At 42.8% G+C, this 16,500-nt stretch overlaps 1 protein-coding gene and 1 long non-coding RNA gene across 2 annotated transcripts in view; both read left to right on the top strand.

Annotated features, from left to right (window-relative positions):
- LOC110523854 (zinc finger SWIM domain-containing protein 6) overlaps nt 1-3,221 on the top strand; it is a 46,113-nt gene extending 42,892 nt beyond the window's left edge. Inside the window, exon 14 of the mRNA XM_036977550.1 lies at nt 117-3,221. Within this exon, the coding sequence (XP_036833445.1) occupies nt 117-979 (863 nt within the window). The 3' untranslated portion in view covers nt 980-3,221. The remainder of the gene's footprint in view (nt 1-116) is intronic.
- A 196-nt stretch (nt 3,222-3,417) lies between these two features.
- LOC110523855 lies at nt 3,418-6,689 on the top strand. The gene is made up of 3 exons (XR_002473496.2): nt 3,418-3,857; nt 5,263-5,341; nt 5,523-6,689. It is a non-coding gene; the product is annotated as an uncharacterized LOC110523855 (long non-coding RNA).
- The last annotated feature ends 9,811 nt before the right edge of the window (nt 6,690-16,500 follow it).

Raw genomic sequence — 16,500 nt, 5'->3', positions numbered from 1 at the left:
GAGTTACTCCTCTAAGGATGTTTTGCGTAATGTGTGTCGGGGTGTATGAGTGATGTACTGCATGTGTGTGTCAAATATATATTTCCACAAACTAACCACCCTCTCCCCTGCTGTAGGCGTGTATGCGTTGGATAGCATCATGCAGAGTTGGTTCACCCTGTTCACCCCGACCGAGGCCACAAGCATCGTTGCCACCACCGTCATGTCCAACACCACCATCGTCCGCCTGCACCTGGACTGTCACCAGCAGGAGAACCTGGCCTCCTCCGCCCGGACCCTGGCCCTGCAGTGTACCATGAAGGACCCCCAGAACTGTGCCCTCTCCGCCCTCACGCTCTGCGAGAAAGACCACATCGCCTTCGAGACGGCCTACCAGATCGTCCTGGACGCGGCCGTCACAGGGATGAGCTACACACAGCTGTTCACGATAGCCAGGTACATGGAGCACAGAGGATATCCCATGAGGGCTTACAAGCTGGCCACGCTAGCCATGGCCCACCTTAACCTCAGCTACAACCAGGACACCCACCCGGCTATCAACGACGTGCTGTGGGCCTGCGCTCTGAGCCACTCTCTGGGGAAGAACGAGCTGACTGCCGTCATCCCCCTGGTGGTGAAGAGCGTGAAGTGCGCCACTGTACTGTCAGACATTTTGAGACGGTGCACGTTGACCACGCCGGGCATGGTGGCGCTGCACAGCCGCAGGAACTCTGGGAAGCTGATGTCGCTGGACAAGGCGCCGCTCAGGCAGCTGCTGGACGCCACTATCGGGGCCTACATCAACACCACGCACTCTCGCCTCACGCACATCAGCCCACGCCACTACAGCGAGTTCATAGAGTTCCTCAGTAAGGCCAGAGAGACGTTCCTCATGGCCCAGGACGGACACATCCAGTTTACCCAGTTCATAGACAACCTTAAACAGATCTACAAGGGCAAGAAGAAACTCATGATGCTCGTACGGGAGAGGTTCGGTTGACGAAAGACTAAACGTCAAAAAAAAACTATTGTGATTGGTCGACGACGGATCTATTGAGGTGAAGAGATGGAGAGCGATCACGCCCCCTTTTACTTGATCCCGCCTTTGTATCCTTTTGGAAAAAACGGAAAACGGAAAGAAAAAACAGAAAACAAGAAAAACGAAACGACTAAAAACAAACAATAAAAAAGCCACATCGGTATTAATGTGTATATAGACCCTATTTAGTTCACAAACAAACAAAAAAAGAACATTTGTTGAGGAAGTGTGTGTGTGTGTGTGTGTGTGTGTGTGTGTGTGTGTGTGTCTTTATATGTATGAAGGAGAGTGTGAGAGAGAGAGAGAGAACTAAAAATACAATCTTTTGGTTTCCACTGAGTATATGTTGTCCAGTGGCGAGATGTCCTCATAGCACTCCTGTTCCCCTTCTGTTGAAAGCTCACAGAGACAAACACGGCTTAAACCAAACGGAGCAACTCCATCAGACGTGACAAGTACCTCGTACGGACCCAGCTTTACTCCCCCCTTGTCCTCACCCCTCCCTCCCCACTCAGTGTAGTCAAAGTGTGCAACCGGTAGAAGTAAAAGAACAACACAAACAAACAGTTCACATTTCTTGTTTTTCCTTTTATTTACTGTTTTTGTTTCTTGAGTAACAGTGATCACCAACTCCAGTCTGACTGTCTGCCATGGCTTTGCAGTGTTGTTCACCCTGATGCTACACACACACACACACAAACACACACACACACACACACACACACACACACACACACACTAAACAAGCAAATAAACACAGAAAAACACACCCACACTCAGAAACACTGTAAACACACCCTTGCAGAAAACACACACTTATACTGTCATAGTGCTTGCGCTTGTGGAAACTTAGCAACTGTCAACATACATTCTCAGGGATTTCTCTAAAAAAAAAAGGAAAGTGAAAAAAGAAAGAGTGAGAGCATTTTATTGTACTGTGTATATATAATAGTATATGTCTGAATAGTGAAAAACAAATGTATACGTTAACTAATTTATAAATAATATTCTATGTAATGCAAAATACTTGAAGCTGCAGTACCTTGGTTTTTATAGCAAAAACATATCAGAAGGACAATTCAAATGTGTCGCCTTGCGTTGCATCATCAGGGGCCAGGACAAAGGTCAAAGGTTAGGGGTCACTTCAGTAGGACTGTTAGCTGGGTGACCCCTGCCGAGACAGACAGACTGACACCCACTGGACTGCTTGACAGGAACTGACTGTTTGCAAAACAGGACATGGATGTTGTATTTTGTATGGACCAGCAAAATATATATATCCTCCAGTTGTAGACACAGTTTCATTGGGCACCGCAGAAGAAGAGGAAAGAGAGAGACTTCCCAGGAGCCAGATCAGTGAGCCTTAGCGTTACAGATGTAGAACAAGGGCCCAGTGCCTATGAAGCCGTCAAATGTAGATCTGACAAAACCCCTGACTCTTTACTAATAATCAGCGTAGAAATTTGGCCTGACCACGCCTCGTGTCTCCTTCCGCAGTGATCAAGTTACAAAAAAGAAGCTCCATTATATGCACAACAACCAACCAACAACATGTACATGCCTCCACAACCAACCAACATGTACAACATGCCTCTTCTGCTGACTCCCTGACTTTGTGCAGGACAGAAAGTTGCTATGTAGGTCTTGACTGTTCCAACTTTTTTTTAACGATTTTTGTTATTTATGTTTCTCTCTTTTTGAATTTTTCAAATTTCTCTCTAGAATTCCTCAACGAGAACAGCCTTCTTTCTTGCCTTGTCTTAATGCTTTAAAACAACCAAACGGGAGTTCTAACTACCAAACTTCGTTCATTAAATTTAAAGCCAACCAACTTTGGTTACAACTTTTAGTGTCTTTAATTTTTAGCTGAATGGTTTTGTGTTCAGTGCTTTGAAAATCCCTTCTCCTCTGTTTGTTTTTGGGGTGCAGAAACGTTGTCTAGTGTCTCATGTCCCCTCCTCCCCTAGAGGTTTGTCCGTAGTTCCTTTGTCCAGAGGCGCAAATATAATTCATATTCCATTTTATTTATTATGATAGGTAAACGATTGTACTTCTTCAACAGTGTCAGCATTGCTCATGAAGTTGAAATTCAGATTTGATACACCGATATCAATTTATTTATGTAACTAAATCACTGTTTTATAAACTTGTTAATGATTCAACTTTTTTTTTTGTTTTAATTAAAATTAGTTTTTTGAGAGGAGACCTTGTGTGGTGTTTGTTTTTTCTAGTTCTGCTATTTTTATGCTGCGTCATCAGTTGAGAAACGTTATGTTTGGGTTTTACTTTCTTTTATCCAAGAATGTAAACCCTGGAACGCGTCTGGAAAATAATGAATCCACTGAGAGTAGTAGTAAAAAGGAAGTCAAGTCCCCCCCCCCCCCCCCCCCCCCCCCTGCACGTCTGTTTCCCAGAAACAGTCTTATAGTCGTTGTGTTTGGTGTATTTAGGCGGTATTCCAAGTGTTCTGTTCTTTATCATTCCTGGTATTCTCGAGATGTTTATAATACTCAAGAGTCGATGTTCAGGCCATCCATACGAAGGAATTCCCCTCGACCAAACCCACAAATTCGGGAGAACAAACAGCAATTTTTCTTTGTCCTAATTGTAAAAGAGCCAACTTCATCGTCAGTGTTTAGTTATACAAAAATATGCCAAAAAACTGTTGTGCTGTTCAATCTACATGTAACCAGGTCAAAAATCTGAATATACAGTTCACAGTGTTCCACGTAGGGAAATAGATTCTGTGAGAAGAGCCATGTGGCTTCAGGCTATTCCGTGTGGGACGTGGGGACCCGGTGTCCAAGTAGCTATGTGTGTGGAAAACATTTCTTCACAGGTAATGCATTTTACTTGTGTGAGTATAGTCCGTTTGTAACTCCACTCACTACTTATAGCTGTATAGTCCGTTTGTTTGTGTCGTTGGTCTTGGCTAGCTTAATGTTCCGGTCGGTATCTAGCTAGGTAGCACACTACTCGTGTGGCTGTTAGCGCTGCTATGAAAAGGGCATGAGGGAAGCCCCACAATATTATGTTTTTCAAACTATTGAGAATACTCGGGAGCAGGCAATGTTTAAAAGTCATCTTTAAACATGTTGTACTTTTGAATTCCACAGAATCATCTGGACTGTAACGTTTACATCCCTCTACAGTCCCGGTCGGTTTTAGGAGAAAACAACCTGTGGCTACCTAGGTTACCCAATTGTCTCACAGCAACAACTTTAACTTTTTCAAACACAATTTTCTTGTTGTCTGCTTGTTTCATTAAATTACAAAAGCAGTATTTCCCCTAGATCTTTTATTATTTTTTTTACAGGCAGACGCAAAGTCCCCCTTTTAGTTTCCTTGGTTAGATGACTAAATGAAGTGGGGTATTCCTTCCTCTTCCTATCTCTTATCGTCAACGGCAACCAGGGTGACTGTAGACTGGACAGGAAATTCTAGTTGGAACCACAGAAGGAGGGGGGTGGAGGAACAGGAACAGCCCCAGATGATTCCAAACATTACTTTTGACAATGTTTTGTCCCCCCGATAGCCGTTCCATAACAAGTCAACCTGCGCTGTTTGAATTTACTACATGTGAAGTGTTTTTAACAGAACAGACCGCAGTAAATCCCCAAGCTAACAATGAACCATACTCAACAGGAACCAGGTAAAATGGTCAGAGTTAAGGGGTTGAGATTAAGCCTGTATATCTCTGCCTTCGTTTGTATTTGGGAAGCAAGATAAGACTCCCTAACACGCAATATTATATAGATTTATTCCAAGAGATAGTGTTCCCTGAAGTCTATTTGGGGTTGTTACTTGTACACTGCATGATCGCCCCAACACTTAGCTTCTAGAAGAATGTTAGAGAAACTGAGACTGGGTGTTCTCATGCCAACATCTGAAAATTGCCTGCACACACACACACACACTCACTCTCTCTCTGCTCTCTCATGTACACACATACACACCTTGAATGGTACAGTATCTCCTGTATAAATAGCCTGGCAGTGGGGAGTCTCTGTAACCCCATCGGTGTACCTGGCTCCAAAGATAAGCTGGGACACACACACACACAAACACATCCTGGCTGAACCAGACCACTATCCTGTTCTCGTTCCCAGATTCCCAGTCCATCTGGGGCGGGAATGTTCTCTCTACTTCTCTCTCTTCTCCAGTCTGTCTTTCTTTATCTCTCTCGTCTCGCCCTCTCTCCTCTTATTTTGCTCTCTCTCTCCTCTTTCTCATTTTCTTTCCAGATTTCTGTTCTCTCATTACCTCTGGAAGAACAAACTGTTACAGCCTCGACCAGAGAGAAGTCTGTGTTTTACAGCTGAGGTAATATCACCACCCACCTCCTCAGTACTGAGAACTAATCTGTTTCACAATCTATTTCTGGGGGATCCTGAAGGAGCCCACATTTTTGTTCCAGCCCAGCACTAACTCATCTCATCCAATTGGTTAATATCCTGTGTTTGCCATCACACCCATCAATCACTCCCCATCCTGTCTCTCATAGCGACACGTCTCCTTCCTGCTCCAGCAACAGCTGGTCAGAGAGATCAGTCTGTCAAGGGACAACTTTATACTACACCTTTACCACACCACAGAGACTGTCCAGACGCCAGAGGAAAGAGACTCGGTATCCATTTCAGTCCAACGGCCACAGCACTGGTGGATGTCTGCATTCCACTTCCTGTCTTGTAAAAGCCCTGTGTGGATAGACATCTCTTGCTCTGTGATTTGTTGCACGGGTGGTAGACTTTGATCCGTTATCAGGAGACAGGCAGCAGGCCCTTAAACACACAACATTCTAGAAGGAGGTCAAAGAGCATATTAGCAAAGGTGAAATGGAGCCTCGACTGCTAGACTGGTACCTCCGTTACTGGAGCTCTGCTGCTTGTTCAGACAGTTGTTTGTTTGTACAACGTGGCTGTTGGTATGTTACCTTCTTTCAATAATCCCTCCCAACAAAGGCATTATCTGACCTTGACCGTTCTTATGGGATACTGCAGGTAGAAAAGAGAAGCTGTTCTAATCTTGCATGTGTAACAGATGTGAAACGGCTAGCTTAGTTAGCGTGGGCGCTAAATAGCGTTTCAATCAGTGACGTCACTTGCTCTGAGACCTTGAAGTAGTAGTTCCCCTTGCTCTGCAAGGGCCGCGGCTTTTGTGGAGCGATGGGTAACGATGCTTCGAGGGTGACTGTTGATGTGTGCAGAAGGTCCCTAGTTCGCGCCCGGGTATGGGCGAGGGGACGGTCTAAATTTGTACTGTTACACATGTACCACTAGGAGCTTAGAGCAATTTTACATGCCAGCAACAAAAAACAACATTAAAAGCAGCATATTCGATGATTGTTCAAAAGTGTGATTTTTTGTGATTTAATATGGATTTTTATTTTTTTTTTATCAATGGGCTTAGTTTGCTTGACCCAAATGCTTTGATTCTACCTATGTTATTCCCACAATTCTCACCTCCATATTCTAAAGTGGTATTGTCCGATTGACGCACTCACTTTAGAGCGTGGCTACTGCTTGTGATTCCTGTCTGTGTGTATAAAAGGATCTGCATTGTGTTTGGTCTATGTTCACTCAAATCAATCTTGTGAACTCTTCACATTCGTGAATGCTTGGGTAGAGCTCCTTCTCTGCTCCTGTAGTTTAAACCTTCATAGTTCTCCTGGTACAACGACAACACGGCTTACTCTCTAATCAATGTCTCGCTCCTTCTAAGGATGGATTTGAGCTTCCTTTATTCCTTCATTTCTAAGAGTGTTCTTGTCATGGTACAGGAGAATGGTCACAAGGTCAATCAATTGCTGGTTAGGTGTGGAAGACCTGTGTCCTGGATGTCACATTTTCCCACTTAGTTACACAAAAGTTTTAAGTAGTTTAGTTTAGGTACATAACTGAGGTTAGGATTCAACCCTGAAAAAAGTACTTAAACCCGCAAACCCCTGAAGTAATGAGTTGAGTTGTACTTCCCTTCCTCCCATCCCTCTCTCCCAGAAGGGAGGGAAGAAATATGGCGCTGGACAAAGCACCTTGGTGGAGATTAGACTGCACCAACCATCCATCACACTCCGGGCCGGTCCTTGGAATATATTATGTCCTGATAATCTGATTGTGCATGTCAATGAACGATGCTGCAGAATTCCCCTCCTGTCCTTAGTACCCCCATTATTTGTAGGGTGGCTCAAGATTGACATTGGCCTTAACCGCAGATCTAGGATCAGATTCCCTTACCCACAACCCTAACCATTAGGTAGATGGGGGGGGGGACGACATCTGACCCTGTATCAGTGGTGAGCGGCAGAGTCTACATACTGCTGTTTAGTGTGTATGTGTTGAATAGAGAGACGTAATGTTTCTGCAGCCTTCCTTATAATCCTCGTCAGAGCCGGGAGCGACGCCATCCTATTCACAATCCCATTGGCTTAATGCACCGTGTCCGTCATGCTAATTTATGTCATTAGATGTGGTGGTACTAGGCTGTGTTAAGTCTTCACAGACACACACACACACACCTCACCATCAGACACAGTATGTAAACAAAGAACCAGTGAGAGAACATGAGAGGATTGGTTTATTCGGATCCACATTCGCGTTTGCAGAAGGAGCAGCTATTCTTCCGGGGGTCCACAAAAAACATGACAAGTAACAAAATGCTGGTATTTTTGGCATTTTATCAGGATCCAAAAGCAGCAGCTACTTTTCCTGAGGTCCACAAAAAACCTGAAACATAATACAGAATGACGGGGAGAGGCGTTGTGCCGCGAGGTGTTGCTTTATCTGGGTTTTTTGCAACCAGGTTTGCTGTTTATTTGAGCAATATGAGATGGAAGTTCCATGTAATAAGGGCTCTATATAATACTGTAAGATTTCTTGAATTTGTTCTGGATTTGGGGACTGTGGAAAGACCCCTGGTGGGATAAGTGTGTGTGTAAGTTGACTATTAATGTTTCTTATAAAAAGAAGTGATGCAGTCAGTCTCTCCTCAACTCTTAACCAAGAGAGACTGGCATGCATAGTATTTATATCAGCCCTCTGATTACAATTAAGAGCAAAATGTTCCGCTCTGTTCTGGGCCAGCTGCAGCTTAACTACGTCTTTCCTTGCAGCACTGGACCACATGACTGGACAATAATCAAGATTAGACAAAACTAGAGCCTGAAGAACTTGCTTTTTTGGAGTGTGGTGTCAAAAAAGCAGAGCATCTCTTTATTACAGCTAGACCTCTCCCCATCTTTACAACCATTGAATCTATATGTTTTGACCATGACTGTTAACAATCTAAGGTAACGCCAAGTAATTTAGTCTCCTCAACTTGTTCAACAGCCACACCATTCATTACCAGATTCAGCTGAGGTCTAGAACTTAGGGAATAATTTGTACCAAATACAATGCGCTTAGTTTTAAAGATGTTTAGGACCAGTTTATTACTGGCCACCCATTCCAAAACAGACTGCAACTCTTTGTTAAGGGTTTCAGTGACTTCATTAGCTGGTGTTGCTGATGGTTGAATCATCCCCTTACATGGACATACGTGCTTTGTTTAATGCCAGTGACAGGTCATTGGTAAAAATAGAAAAGAGTAGAGGGCCTACTGGTACACCCCACTTTACATGTTTGACATTAGAGAAGCTTCCATTAAAGAAACCCCTCGGTTCTTTTAGATAGATAGTTCTGAATCCACTATATGGCAGAGGTTGAAATGCCATAACATACATGTTTTTTCAACAACAATGACAGTCAATTTCAAATACAACTATATACAAACAATCAAATACATAAATAGTACATACAATACAACAACAAAAATAGTGTTAGGCGAAGCAGTTCATCTCCCGTCAACCCTCAACCAGGAAAGACTGGCATGCATCTTGTTGATCTTAGTTAGTTTGGCTAAGTCTGCAATTGACAAGACCAGAGCCTGAACAACCAGTACGGTTGATATTTGTGTCAAAAACACGCAACAACTTTGTCAATATGACTAGACCGTGATAATTGACCTTCCAATGTTTTACCTCTGAGTTTAGCTTCCTCAACCTGCTCAATGGCCACACCCTTTATACACAACTCCAGCTGAGGTTTAGGCCTTAGAGAATGTTTTCAACCCAATACAATGCTTTCATTTTAGATGAACTTAAGACCAGTTTATTATTAATCACCCATTCGGATACTGACTGCAACTCCTTATCAGTGAGCTCACTGGCTTTGGGTGCTGACATGAAGTGTGAAATCATCCGCAGTGCATAGTCATTCTAGCTTTGTGTCAGACCAGTGGCAAATCATTAGTAAAAATAGAGAAGAGGAACTTTTCAAAGCAACTGCTCTGAGGGACACCACACGGTACATATCTGATGTTAGAGAAGCTTCCATTGAAGAACACTCTGGGTTCTATTGGATAAATACCTATCCAACCCTGTGATGGCAGGTGCTGAAAAGCCATAGCAAGTGAGTTTCTTCGACAACAATTTATGATCAGTAACATCAAAGGCTGCCCTGAAATCTAACAATACAGCTCACACTATCCTCTTATTGGTGTTATTGTTTAACCAATCATCTGTCTGAGTCAGTGCAGTATCCAATCATCTGTCTGAGTGAGTGGCCTTCTCTAAATGCATGCTGAAAGTCAGTAGTTAATTTGTTCTCTGAAAAATAGCATTGTATTTGGTTAAACACAATTCTCTCCATCAGTTTACTAAGAACAGGCAGCAAATTGATTGGGCGGCTGTTAGAGCCAGCAAAGGGTGCTTTACAACTTTTAGGCAGCGGAATTACTTTAGCTTCCGTCTACGTCTGTGGACACACACTCCTTTAGGCTTTGGTTAAAGATCTAGCAAATAGTGGTGGCAATACAGTCTGCTACCATTCTCAACAGTTTCCCATCAAGGTGGTCTACAAGGTGGTCTATCAAGCCACTACAAGGTGGTCTATAACAATACTTTTTTTTCACCTCTCCCACACAAACTTGACCAAATTCAAAACAGCAATCCTTCACTTTCATTATTAGATCTTTAACACAAAAATATGATGGTTCACTGTTCAATGTTGTCATTTCACTTGAGATTTTCCATTTTACGAGTAAAATAGTCAGGGGTGCAACTTTGGTTTTAGAAGTGGGGGAGGTATAACCTGGCAGGGGTTAATGACATTTTTAGGTTCATTTTGGGGCCACTTATTGTAAATAAGAATAGAATATGTTTCTAAACACTTCTAAATGAATGTGGACGCTACCATGCTTACGGATAATCCTGAATGAATCGGGAATAATGATGAGTGAGAAAGTTATTGATGCACAAATATCGTACCCCCACAAAAACGCTAACCTCCCCTGCCATTGTAATGTTGAGAGGTCAGCACGTCTTGGGGGTATGATATTTGTGCGTCTAACTTTCTCACTCATCATTATTCACGATTTATTCAGGATTATCCATAGTCCATTTCAAGACCATGATTGTAATTTTGTCAAATCACCACCATAATAAGAGTTCAAAATGTCCCGTATTTCTGTGTTAATATTTCAGGACAACATATGGATTCTTTAGACTTTCATGATTACTAACCCAAACACAGCGGGGAACAATGAGGGCCTACTACGCCTTCAGAGGGCTAAGGATTTATGAAATAGTCATTATAACATTATTATTTTGTTATTATTATTTTCAATGATATTCTGATTTACACTAAGGGGGGGGGGGGGGGATCCAGTCAGGATTTTTCTTTACGGGTCTCTGGGAAGATAAATCTAGCTAGCTGGGTCAGCCATTGGCTAGGCCATCAGAAGCTAGATAAAGACATCTGCCATTCAACTGTATTAGGGCAAAAACCTTGGGAGTGACAATGGAATCAACCAATCAAATTTTGACTTAATGAACGGGAACGTTTTTTTTACAAAAACATTTGGAAACTTCTGCCTTAAAGGCCACTGAGCAATAGCGAGCAGTAGTTTCCCCACGGTCTAGTTAGCTAGCTTTGGTTGTCGGCTAGTTTGCAGCTGCTGCAGCAGGTGTTATCAAAGAGGATGTTGTTGCTAATTTGTTAGCTTCTCCCTTTTCAAGAATAACTTTTAAAAAGAAGTCAAGTTTCAAATGATCATATGGTGAGTGGAACTGTTTTTTTTTATTGCAGCTTTGCTTGCTGTTGCTAGCCATCTTTTTGAAAATAACTTATGTGCGTGAAACATTGTTGCATTTAAAGTGGAACTGACAGCATTTTAGAAACATGCCATTTTATTAAAATCTGTTTATATACACCCCCAGGAAGAATATGACATTTTAAAAAAAAGTATCTGACAAACAACCACTTATGGTCATTTTCACATTTTCATAAATTCTTAGAATGTTCAGGAATTACGTATACTAAGGCATTTGTTCCTAGTCCGTCATTGTAAATAGTAATTTGTTCTTAACTGACTTGCCTAGTTAAATAAAGGTTAATAAAAATGTGTGAAAATTCTTTAGCAATATAGAGGGGGAAAGTGGCCATGCATTTTGGACAATTAGACACTGCAGTAAATAAAACCGAATGAAAACATCTGTCTTGTCCAGGAACGGAGTCTGTCACAGACCGGTGCGCAATAGCCAATCAGAGCTACAAGTATTTGCCACACGATCCTGCCATCATTCTCCATGAACTGGACTGTGTGTTTACAGGCAGTTGCAACAGCGCAACTTTAAATGATTAGAACACATACGCCAAAGCCACAAAATACAACTGAATGGATTTCTGCAAATATGAATTGATTTGATTCCCCAAATCCCAGGGACCCCCACAATTCCCCTCTCTAGTAATGACATTCTCCAGGCACCCACCCCCGGGTGCCGCAGACAAGGCTCCAGACAGCCCACTCCCCCAGTCCCTCCCTGTGTCACTGTGTGGTTCCCCGGAGCCACGGACTGTAATTCCCCATTCTCGCATCCTTGTCCCCCATATCCATGACTTTATACCCTGAGCCCCAGAGGCGCCCTGATTCATATCTGGTCACTCTGCCACCATCACGGCCACGCAGGCAAAGGAGACCTCCGGGTTGCTTCAGAGACTATGTTTGTTCCCTTTGTGGTGGGAGGGCTGTGTGTTATGTGTTATGCTATTAGTTGGTTGTGTTGTACTTACCAGTACCCAGTGTTCATGGGGACCAACATGGCAATCAACCTGCTATCTGCCAATCACGGGAATGCCTGGAATGTTCTGATGCCGGGCGTCATGGTGGTTGGTGGAGTGGCGTGTGTGGGGTGGAGCATTGCAAGTTAAGACAATGTTTATCCATTGTTCTGTCTCTTACATCCACAAGACAAGGTCACAGTTATTTTATAGGGTGTCTTTCATTTATTTGGCGTGGGCTACGGCCAAACCGTAGCCTGTGTGGAGTTGGGTTAATCTTAGAACTATCCATCCCGGATCCGGGAGAATTGTCATCAACTACACTAATTAGCATAGCGCAACAGTCAAAAAATATTGCTAGAAAATATTCATATTCATGAAATCACAAGTGAAATATAGTGAAACACAGCTTAGCCTTTTGTTAATCACCCTGTCATCTCAGATTTTAAAATTATGCTTTACAGCCAAAGCAAGACAACCGTTTGTGTAAGTTTATCGATAGCCTAGCATAGCATTATGTCCAGCTAGCAGCAGGAAGCTTGGTCACGAAAATCCGAAAGCGATCAAATTAACCGTTTACCTTTGATGATCTTCGGATGTTTTCACTGACGAGACTCCCAGTTAGACAGCAAATGTTCCTTTTGTTCCATAAAGATTATTTTTATACCCAAAATTCCTCCATTTGTTTGTCACGTTGTGTTGAGAAATCCACCAGAAATAGTGGCCACGACAACGCCCCAAAAAATTCAAATTATATCCATAATATCGACAGAAACATGGCAAACGTTTTTTATAATCAATCCTCAAGGTGTTTTTCAAATATCTATTCGATAATATATCAACAATTGGCTTTTCAGTAGGAGCGAGAGGAAAAATGACTACCTCTGTCTTTTACGCAAGAATCACTCTGAGAGCCATCTTACGCAATGTATTCGTTTACGCTAATTCTTCAACATAAAGGCGTGAAACTACGTCACAATGCTGTAGACACCTTAGGGAATACGTAAAAAAAGGAATCTGGTTGATATCCCTTTCAGTGGCCAATAGGGGTGCAAATGAATCATCAATTCAGAGGGCTCGAACAGTTCTCACAGTTACCTGGTGCATGCTTGTCAACAACTGGCATGAATCATTTTACATCTGTATTCACTTCCTCATACACATCACACCAACATACATTTTTTACACCTTATACAAAAAGTCCTGAGAACATTTTGTATGATCTCTTATAAATGACTTTGGACGCAAACTTCGGCACTTTGGCTTTCCTTGATATTGCCACATTGTTATGGTCACTACAGCCAATGGGAATTGATATTGTTTCGGAGAAAGGCTCTATAGTATTAGTGAAGATATGATCAATACAAGTAGTTTTGAGAATGACACAAATATTAATTTTCACAAAGTCTGCTGCCTCAGTTTGTATGATGGTAATTTGCATATACTCCAGAATGTTATGAAGCGGGATCAGATGAATTGCAATTAATTGCAAAGTCCCTCTTTGCCATGCAAATTAACTGAATCCCCAAACAACATTTCCACTGCATTTCAGCCCTGCCACAAAAGGACCAGCTGACATCATGTCAGTGATTCTCTCCTTAACACCGGTGTGAGTGTTGACGAGGACAAGGCTGGAGATCACTCTGTCATGCTGATTGAGTTTGAATAACATACTAGAAGCTTCAAATGGAGGGTGGTGCTTGGAATCATTGTTCTTCCTCTGTCAATCATGGTTACCTGCAAGGAAACACGTGCCGTCACCATTGCTTTGCACAAAAAGGGCTTCACAGGCAAGGATATTGCTGCCATTATGATTTTACCTAAATCAACCATTTATCGGATCATCAAGAATTTCAAGGAGAGTGGTTCAATTGTTGTGAAGAAGGCTTCAAGAAAGTCCAGCAAGTGCCAGGACCTGCTGCGGGATCGGGGCACCACCAGTACAGAGCTTGCTCAGGAATGGCAGCAGGCAGGTGTGAGTGCATCTGCACGCACAGTGAGGCGATGACTTTTGGAGGATGGGCTGGTGTCAAGAAGGGCAGCAAAGAAGCCACTTCTCTCCAGGAAAAACATCAGGGGCAGACTGATATTCTGCAAAAGGTACAGGGATTGAACTGCTGAGGACTGGGGTAAAGTCATTTTCTATGATGAATCCCCTTTCCGATTGCTTGGGACATCTAGAAAAAATCTTGTCCGGAGAAGACAGGGTAAGCGCTACCATCAGTCCTGTGTCATGCCAACAGTAAAGCATCCTGAGACCATTCATGTCTGGGGTTGCTTCTCAGCCAAGGGAGTGGGCTCACTCACAATTTTGCCTAAGAACACAGCCATGAATAAAGAATGGTACAAACACATCCTCTGAGAGCAACTTCTCCCAACCATCCAGGAAAAGTTTGGTGACGAACAATGCCTTTTCCAGCATAATGGAGCACCTTGCCATAAGGCAAAAGTGATAACTAAGTGGCTCGGGCAACAAAACATCAATATTTTGGGTCCATGGCCAGGAAACTCCCCAGATCTTAATCCCATTGAAAACTTGTTTTCAAGCCTGAAGAGGCAATTCATCATGTGTCAAAAGCGTTTCACAGGGATGCTGGCCCATGTTGACTACAATGCTTCCCACAGTTGTGCAGTAGCGGTGTGTGGGTAAAATCACTGGAGAAGCTGAGCCTGGGAAAAAAGCCATTTTACAACCTACACTATATACAGTGCATTCAGAAAGTATTCAGATACCCAACTTTTTCCACATTTTGTTACGTTACAGCCTTATTCTAAAATTGATTAAATCGGTTTTACACATTACCACATAATGACAAAGCAAAAGCATATTTTTTTTGCATTATTATTTAAAACAATAATATCATATTTACATAAGTATTCAGACCCTTAACTCGGTACTTTGTTGAAGCACCTTTGGCAACGATTACAGCCTTGAGTCTTCTTGGGTACGACGCTACAAGCTTGGCACACCTGTATTTAGGGAGTTTCTCCTATTATTCTCTGCAGATCCTCTTAAGCTCTGTTAGGTTGGATGGGGAGCGTTGCTGCGGCTCTGGCTGGGAACTCCAGGACATTCAGAGACCACTCCTGCATTGTCTTTGCTGTGTGCTTAGGGTCTTTGTCCTGTTGGAAGGTGAACTTTTGTCCCAGTCTGAGGTCCTGAGCGCTCTGGAGCAGGTTTTTATAAAGGATCTCTCGGTACTTTGCTCCATTCATCTTTCCCTCGATCCTGACTAGTCTCCCAGTCACTGCTGCTGAAAAACATCCCTACAGCATGATGCTGCCACCACCATCCTTCACCGTAGGGATGGTGCCAGGTTTCCTCCAGACGTGACGCTTGGCATTCATGCCAAATAGTTCAATCTTGTTTTCATCAGACCAGAGAATCTTGTTTCTCATGGTCAGAGTCCTTTAAGTGCATTTTGGCAAACTCCAAGCAGGCTGTCATGTGCCTTTTATTGAGGAGTAGCTTCCATCTGGCCACTACCATAAAGGCCTGATTGGTGGGGTGCTGCAGAGATGGTTGTCTTTCTGGAAGGTTCTCCCATCTCCACAAAGGAACTTTGCAGCTCTGTCAGAGTGGCCTTCAGGTTCTTGGTCACCTTCCTGAGTGTGCAAAGGTGTCATCAAGGCAAAGGGTGGCTACTTTGAAGAATCTCAAATATAAAATATATTTGTATTTCTTTAACACTTTTTTGGTTACTACATGATTCCATATGTTATTTCATAATTTTGAAGTCTTCACTATTATTCTACAATGTAGAAAATAGTAAAAATAAAGAAAAACCATGGAATGAGTAGGTGTGTTCAAACTTTTGACTGGTACTGTACATTTACAAAAATCTCTAAAAACCTGTTTTTGCTTTGTCATTATGGGGTGTTGTGTGTAGATTGATGAGGATTTTTTTTGTAATCCATTTTAGAATAAGGCTGTGACGTAACAAAATGTGTAGAAGGTAAAGGGGTCTGAATACTTTTCAAATGCACTGTATACAAAAGCATGTGGACATCCCTTCAAATTAGTGGATTTGTCTATATCAGCCACACACGTTGCTGACAGGTGTATAAAATTGAGCACACTAACATGCAATCTCCATAGACAAACATTGGTAGTAGAATGGCCTTACTGAAGAGCTCAGTGACTTTCAACGTGGCACCGTTATAGAATGGCACCTTTCTAACAACTGTTTGTCAAATGTTTGCCCTGCTAGAGCTGCCCCGGTCTACTGTAGGTGCTATTATTGTGAAGTGGAAACATCTAGGAGCAACAGCGGCTCCGCCGTGAAGTGGTAGGCCACACAAGCTCACAGAACGGGACCGCTGTCCTCGGTTGCAACACTCACTGCCGAGTTCCAAAATGCCTCTGGAAGCAACATCAGCACAAGAGCT

The sequence above is a fragment of the Oncorhynchus mykiss genome, chromosome 5, assembly GCF_013265735.2.
Source record: "Oncorhynchus mykiss isolate Arlee chromosome 5, USDA_OmykA_1.1, whole genome shotgun sequence".
Lineage (NCBI taxonomy): Eukaryota > Metazoa > Chordata > Actinopteri > Salmoniformes > Salmonidae > Oncorhynchus > Oncorhynchus mykiss.
The sequence above is the reverse complement of the archived record's forward strand: the minus strand, read 5'-3'. Positions and strand labels throughout refer to the sequence as shown.